The sequence below is a fragment of the Parus major genome, chromosome 25LG2 (assembly GCF_001522545.3).
Source record: "Parus major isolate Abel chromosome 25LG2, Parus_major1.1, whole genome shotgun sequence".
NCBI classification, from domain to species: domain Eukaryota; kingdom Metazoa; phylum Chordata; class Aves; order Passeriformes; family Paridae; genus Parus; species Parus major.
The window spans coordinates 186,771-192,659 of NC_031794.1; the positions used below are offsets into that span (position 1 = coordinate 186,771).

At 64.7% G+C, this 5,889-nt stretch overlaps 3 protein-coding genes across 4 annotated transcripts in view; 1 reads left to right on the forward strand and 2 right to left on the reverse strand.

Annotated features, from left to right (window-relative positions):
* Window positions 1-3,263, forward strand: part of ILF2 (interleukin enhancer binding factor 2) — a 3,671-nt gene extending 408 nt beyond the window's left edge. The window contains exons 2-14 of the mRNA XM_015650260.2: window positions 194-235; window positions 345-387; window positions 944-1,048; window positions 1,217-1,294; window positions 1,459-1,561; window positions 1,644-1,709; window positions 1,808-1,924; window positions 2,001-2,079; window positions 2,173-2,260; window positions 2,374-2,435; window positions 2,622-2,736; window positions 2,813-2,903; window positions 2,983-3,263. Coding sequence (XP_015505746.1) covers window positions 194-235; window positions 345-387; window positions 944-1,048; window positions 1,217-1,294; window positions 1,459-1,561; window positions 1,644-1,709; window positions 1,808-1,924; window positions 2,001-2,079; window positions 2,173-2,260; window positions 2,374-2,435; window positions 2,622-2,736; window positions 2,813-2,903; window positions 2,983-3,143 — 1,150 coding nt within the window. The 3' untranslated portion in view covers window positions 3,144-3,263. The remainder of the gene's footprint in view (window positions 1-193; window positions 236-344; window positions 388-943; window positions 1,049-1,216; window positions 1,295-1,458; window positions 1,562-1,643; window positions 1,710-1,807; window positions 1,925-2,000; window positions 2,080-2,172; window positions 2,261-2,373; window positions 2,436-2,621; window positions 2,737-2,812; window positions 2,904-2,982) is intronic.
* Window positions 3,264-3,497: 234 nt separating this feature from the next.
* Window positions 3,498-4,585, reverse strand: SNAPIN (SNAP associated protein). 2 transcript variants are annotated; one of them, XM_015650209.2, is made up of 4 exons: window positions 4,223-4,365; window positions 3,975-4,021; window positions 3,786-3,904; window positions 3,498-3,712 (listed from the first exon to the last, which is right to left on the reverse strand). In XM_015650209.2, the coding sequence occupies exons 1-4, from the start codon at window positions 4,327-4,329 to the stop codon at window positions 3,623-3,625; spliced, it is 363 nt and encodes a 120-aa protein (XP_015505695.1). In that variant the 5' UTR covers window positions 4,330-4,365; the 3' UTR covers window positions 3,498-3,622. The 2 variants fall into 2 exon arrangements, with proteins under 2 accessions (XP_015505695.1, XP_033375722.1); XM_033519831.1 differs by lacking the exon at window positions 3,786-3,904 and having other exon boundaries at window positions 4,223-4,585.
* A 2-nt stretch (window positions 4,586-4,587) lies between these two features.
* Window positions 4,588-5,889, reverse strand: part of LOC107214624 (mothers against decapentaplegic homolog 4-like) — a 4,822-nt gene continuing 3,520 nt past the window's right edge. Inside the window, exons 5-7 of the mRNA XM_033519779.1 lie at window positions 5,439-5,652; window positions 5,121-5,259; window positions 4,588-5,005 (exon numbers count right to left, since the gene is read on the reverse strand). Coding sequence (XP_033375670.1) covers window positions 4,806-5,005; window positions 5,121-5,259; window positions 5,439-5,652 — 553 coding nt within the window. The 3' untranslated portion in view covers window positions 4,588-4,805. The remainder of the gene's footprint in view (window positions 5,006-5,120; window positions 5,260-5,438; window positions 5,653-5,889) is intronic.

Sequence of the window (5,889 nt, forward strand, 5' to 3'; positions counted from 1 at the left end):
AACACACCGGCACCGGCGGCACTCCGGGATTAGCGGAGGAAGTGGCGGGAGAACCGGGAGCGGCACCGGGAGAGACCGGGATCGAGGGGAACCGGGGGATCGGGAGCGAGGGGAACCGGGGGCGGCGGGGCCAGGACCGGGGCCGGGACACCGGGGCTCGGAGCCCCCCGTCACCGCCGTTCTCTCCCCGCAGGGGCGATCGAGGCCGCGGCCGCGGCGGCCGCTTCGGCTCCAGGCGAGTCCCGGGGCCCGCATGTCGCGACAGGACCGTGTCGTGACGGGGGCGGGAGGGGGGGGGAGTCTGCGGGCCCGGGGAATGAACCGGGCTTTTCTCTCCCGTTCAGGTTCCGGCCCTTTGTGCCCCACATCCCCTTCGATTTCTATGTCGTGAGTAACTCCTGCCCCAGGGGCCGCTCCGGGAATTTTCCAGGATTTTTCCAGGGTTAAGGATTCCCCCATCCCCGATTTTCGGGGGTTGGGTTCTCCTGCTGTGGCTGGACGGAATGAATTCCCTCAAAACGCTGTTGGTTCAGTAAAAAACCCACAGGAGGTTTTTCTCCTGTTGGAAATGGAATAATGGAAGGCACTGGGGGAATAATGACAGGAATAACTCCAGGATTGGGGTTTTTGGGATTATAGCAGATAAATCCCTGTGTTTGTCCCCTCTCAGCTGTTCATGTGCCTGTTTCCCAGCTTTCCCAGGAGGAAATCATTCCCTCTTCCCAAATTCCCTGAGCGTTCCGCCCTCTGGACGGGTGACCCCAGTGCCCTGGGGCTGCAGACAACGGCGGTTAATGAGTTAACCCAATAAATTCTTTAATAGAGTTAATAAAACCCTCTGGATGTGCCCCGGAGCCGCGCAGGTGGGAGCTCCTGGACACCTGTGCAGGCTGCCAGGAGGGGAGGGGAGGATGAAATCCCTGGGAATTCCCTTCTGTTCCAGTGTGAGATGGCGTTTCCACGCGTCAAACCCGCGGCGGACGAGACGGCCTTCAGCGAGGCTCTGCTCAAGAGGAACCAGGATCTGGCTCCCACCGCTGCCGAGCAGGTGCCGTGCCCAAAATCCCCCCCAGCTCCTCAGGATGGGGCCTGGGGAATCCAAAATTCTTCAGGAGCAGCCTAAAAATTGATGATTTCTTTGGCATAAGCACCTGGAGGAGTTTGGTGGGGAATAACACGGGTTCTCCTGGGTGATCCCCGTCCCGTTCCTTCCCAGGCTTCCATCCTGTCCCTGGTGACCAAGATCAACAACGTCATCGACAATTTAATTGTGGCCCCGGGCACGTTTGAAGTGGTGAGTGCAGAGTTTGGGAAGGAGCTGCAGCTGGAGGAGCCCCAGGGTGGAGCGGGAGAACGGGGAGGTGCTCCTGGCCCAGGGCGGGTTAGGGATGGATGCAGCCCCCCCAGACACGGAATGTGGGTTGATTTCCCGGGATTTTGGGTTGTTTTCTCCGCCAGCAAATCGAGGAGGTTCGCCAGGTGGGCTCCTACAAGAAGGGGACGATGACGACGGGGCACAACGTGGCGGATCTGGTGGTGATCCTGAAGATCCTGCCCACCTGTGAGTGCCATCCGGGCGGGACGGGAGCGGCCCTCGCTGCCAGGGCCGCTCCAACCCTTCTCCTTTTCCTTCTTTTGCGCAGTGGAAGCCGTGGCAGCCCTGGGGAACAAGGTGGTGGAGAGCCTGCGGGCGCAGGACCCCGGGGAAGGTGCGGCCGCGCTCCGGAGCGTGGCGGGCTGCGATCCACGGCCGTTCCCGTGGAGATTCCCAGCCCCTCCACGCCGAATTCCCGGTGTTTCCCCGCAGTCCTGACCATGCTGACCAACGAGACCGGCTTCGAGATCAGCTCGGCCGACGCCACGGTGAAGATCCTGATCACCACGGTGCCGCCCAACCTGCGCAAGCTGGACCCGGAGCTGCACCGTGAGCGCCCGGCCGCGCCTCCTCCCGCCCGCGGCCGCGGCCGCCCGCCAAAACCGGCCATTTCTGCCTCTTGCAGTGGACATCAAGGTGCTGCAGAGCGCCCTGGCCGCCATCCGGCACGCGCGCTGGTTCGAGGAGAACGCCTCGCAGTCCACGTGAGTCCGGGGCTGCATCCAGATCCCGAATCCCGGGAACACGGGGAGCGCTCCCGGCGCGGGACCGACCTCCTCCTCCCGCCTCTGCCGCAGGGTGAAGGTTCTGATCCGCCTGCTCAAGGACCTGAGGATTCGCTTCCCTGGCTTCGAGCCGCTCACGCCCTGGATCCTGGACCTGCTGGTGGGGCTTGCTGACGTGGTGCCAACGCCCAGCCCGGCAGGAGCTGGGATTCTCTTACCCCAGGCTGGGATTTCGCTCTCCCTGCCCTCATTCCTGTTCCTTTCCCCCTGCAGGGGCACTATGCCGTGATGAACAATCCCACCCGGCAGCCCCTGGCCCTCAACATCGCCTACAGGTCCGTGGCGTCGCCTCCCTCGCAGGAATTCCCGTTTTCCCGTAAAACCACGGCTCCGTTTTCCCCGTAAAACCGTTGGGATCTCGGGGGCTGACCGGGAGATAAACCCAGCTCACCCAGCTGACGTTTCCCAGTGGTGTTTTTGCTGGAAGGACGCGGTTTTAACCCAGAATGTTTCGTCTGCAGGCGCTGCCTCCAGATCCTGGCGGCCGGGCTCTTCCTGCCCGGCTCCGTCGGCATCACGGATCCGTGCGAGAGCGGCAACTTCCGCGTGCACACAGTGATGACGCTGGAGCAGCAGGTGAGGAGGGGTCCCCCAAGGGGAGGGGACACCAGGGGTGCTCCCTGTCCCCACACGGAGCCGTCCCTGTCCCCAGGACATGGTGTGCTACACCGCCCAGACCCTCGTCCGCATCCTCTCCCACGGAGGATACCGGAAGATCCTGGGGCAGGAGGGTGACGCCAGCTGTGAGTGGGGCTGGGGGTGCCAGGGTGGGGAGGGGGCTGGGGGCCCCGAGCGGGTCCCCAGGGTCACCTCTTGGGGCAGACCTGGCGTCCGAGATGTCCACGTGGGACGGGGTGATCGTGACGCCGTCGGAGAAGGCGTACGAGAAACCTCCGGAGAAGAAGGAAGGGGAGGAGGAAGAGGAAAACCAGGAAGAGCCAGCGGCGGGCGAGGAGGAGGAGAGCATGGAGACGCAGGAGTGAGGGACAGGGGACACCGGCCGAGGGACACCAGGGGGTCTGGGCCCCTCCTCGGTCACCTGACGTGTCCCTGTCCCCTGTCCCTGGTTTGTAAGCTGCACATTAAAGTGTTCCCCCTTTCCAGCGTGTCCTGCTTGTTCTGCTCCAGGTGGGATAGATGGGAATGAGGCAGGTGGAACGGCAGCAGAAGGATCCAAGACTTGAAGGAGCCACTTGGGGCTGCCCAGACCCCACTTGGGGCAGCCCAAATCCCACCTGGGCCTCCCAAATTCCACCTGGGGGTCTCCAAATCCAACCTGGAGGTGCCCACACCCCCCAGCTCTGTTGTCCCCAAGGTCCCTCAGGGATGCGGGAGCATCACGGACTCTCGGTCACTTTTATTCCAGCACCCACAAAGCTGGGAGCGCGGCTCCAGGCGTTCCCGTTCCCTGGGCTGCAGCTGACGGGGGAATTCCCGAGCTGGGATCAGCAGGGATTCCTGCTCACTTGCCCTGGTAGCCCCCGGCCTCCAGCATCGCCCTCCTCCGCACCGTCTCCTTGGCCACGCTGTGGTTCAGCCTCCGCAGCCGCTCCTGGACACGGCACAAGTCCCCTGTCAGCACCTGGGGGGCTCGGGGACCCCCAAAACGCCCCGTCCCCCCTCACCTGCGCGTTCTGCAGGATGTTATTGACCAGCACCACGCGGCGCCGGGCGTTCAGCAGCTTCTTCACGTAGGGGTCGAGGTCCAGCGCCACTTTCTGGTCCTCGTTGATGCGGCAAAGCTCTGGGGAGGGGTTTGGGTGAGTCCCCAGAGCGAGGGAGGGGGACAGGGGTGACCCCCGGCTTTGGCTCACCTGTGGCCAGGCTGTCGATGTGCTCCCGCAGCTCCACCTGGCTCTCCCTGTGGGAAGGGAACAGCTAAAACCCCGCATCCACCCCCAAATCCACCCCTGTCCATGGGGCCTGCACACCCAGCGCCCCCCAGCACTGCCCACCTCACGAACCCTCCGGCCCCACAAAACGGCCCTTCCCGGCTCTACCTGCCCCTCAGCCTTTCAGCCCGGCCCCGGCCCGCTCCCGCGGCCGCTGCCGCTGCCGGTACCTGACGCTGTGGACGTGGCGGTCGAGCTGTCGCACCGCGGGCCGCAGGAACTGCAGGAGCCCCTCAGCAAAGAGCTCCCGAGCCCCGGGGCCGCTCCCCGCCGCCATCTTGGCCCAGGGGCGCCACAGGGGCTGCCGGGAAAGCGAGTCCGGGGGGAGCGGGAGCGGCCGCTTCCGGTGGGCGCCGCGGGGGCTCGTGGGAAATGTAGTCGCAATGGAAGACGCGAGGCACAGCTGGAGGCACCGCTGGAAACACATCTGGCGGCACAGCTGCGCTGCTGAGCGTCCGTCAAAGGCGCTGACACACCCAGGCCACAGACCCCCGACCCCGTCAATTGGGGTTAAAACAACACGGGGTTGGTCCTCTCACCTTGCTTTTTTGGCTGTTTTATAATCCTCTTTTTGGTTTATTTTCATACAAAAGTTAAACCAGGAGGTGGAAATCGGCGCCGAGGGCCACACTTCACCCAGGCCACAAACCCCGACCCTATCCACTAAATAACTGCTAAACCAACACATTTTTGGTCACTTTGCTTCATTTTTTCCTCTTCTTTTTCCTCTTTTTTTGGCTGCTCCTTCCAGAGTCAGGCGTGGGCGTCGGGCAGGGCGTGCAGGACGTGGTCCAGCAGCTGCAGGGCGCGGTGCAGGTGCACCTCGATCCAGCAGGGCGTGCAGGTGATGCTGGCCCGGGGGTAGTCGGGCCCCCAGCCCTTGACGAAGCTCAGCCTAACGAGGCACAGGCGCCGCAGGTCGTCCACGCCGAGCCCCGCGGCCACCGACAGCCCTGGGGGGGTGCCACGGTCATCACGGGGGTCCCAGCCCGCCCTGGGGTCACTCACGGAGGGTGGGTGGCCACTGCCAGCCCCAGGGGGCACGCGGTCACGGCGGGGGTCACTCACCGATGGCCGGGGCGATGCCACCCACCGAGCCGGGCCCGGGGATGCTGCCGGCCACAGCAGCGGCCTGAGCGGTGGCCGCAGCCTGGGCAGTGGCCGCCTGCTGCTGCATCTGCCGGTGGCACAGCCGCAGGTCAAACACCTGGGGGGACACGGGGGGACCCCTGAGCACGGCGGCTTTGGGGTGGGGGGTACCCCAGGGTGGCCACGGGGGTCCCTCCATCCCTGGGGCGCTTCCACTGCTCCCCCGCCTGCCCAGAACCCCCCAAAACCTGGGCACAGACCCCCCCACCCCTCCTGGGGACCCCCGGGGACCCCGACCTTGATGTGTGCTCCGGGGTACACCTTATGCACGGCGTCCCCGGGGGCTCTGCCGGCCTCCCTGTCCAGGTAGAAGCTCTGCACGAACACGGCGTGCTCGCTGCGGCAGCGCATCCACACGTCCCCCTCTCCGCGCCGCTCCAGCTGCACCCCCTTCCCGATGTGCAGCCTGTCCGAGACCCTCAGCAGGGACCCCCACAACAGCCCCCCTCCCCTTCCAACCTGCCCCAGCTCTGCCTGATTGTCCCCCTGTTATCCCCCCCACTTCTGCCCTAATTATCCCCCTTGCCCTAATTATCCCCCTTACCTCATTAATAATAATTAACCTCCCCCTTACCCTCGTTATCTCCCTTTTGCCCCACATCCCACCGTGCCCCCCTGCCCCATTGCCAGGCCTGATTCCCCCCCTTGAACCCCCATATTCCCTGACCCCCCCCATGTCCCGGTGACC

What these genes read in the sequence shown, in the direction of transcription:
- SNAPIN (XM_033519831.1), bottom strand. Translation starts at nt 4,479, where the DNA reads ATGTGTTTCCAGCGGTGCCTCCAGCTGTGCCTCGCGTCTTCCATTGCG. An exon ending in CGCCACGTCCACAGCGTCAG is followed by an intron (nt 4,022 to 4,222) that starts GTACCGGCAGCG and finishes CCCTTCCCACAG; the next exon opens with GGAGAGCCAGGTGGAGCTGC. An exon ending in CATCGACAGCCTGGCCACAG is followed by an intron (nt 3,713 to 3,974) that starts GTGAGCCAAAGC and finishes TGCCGTGTCCAG; the next exon opens with GAGCGGCTGCGGAGGCTGAA.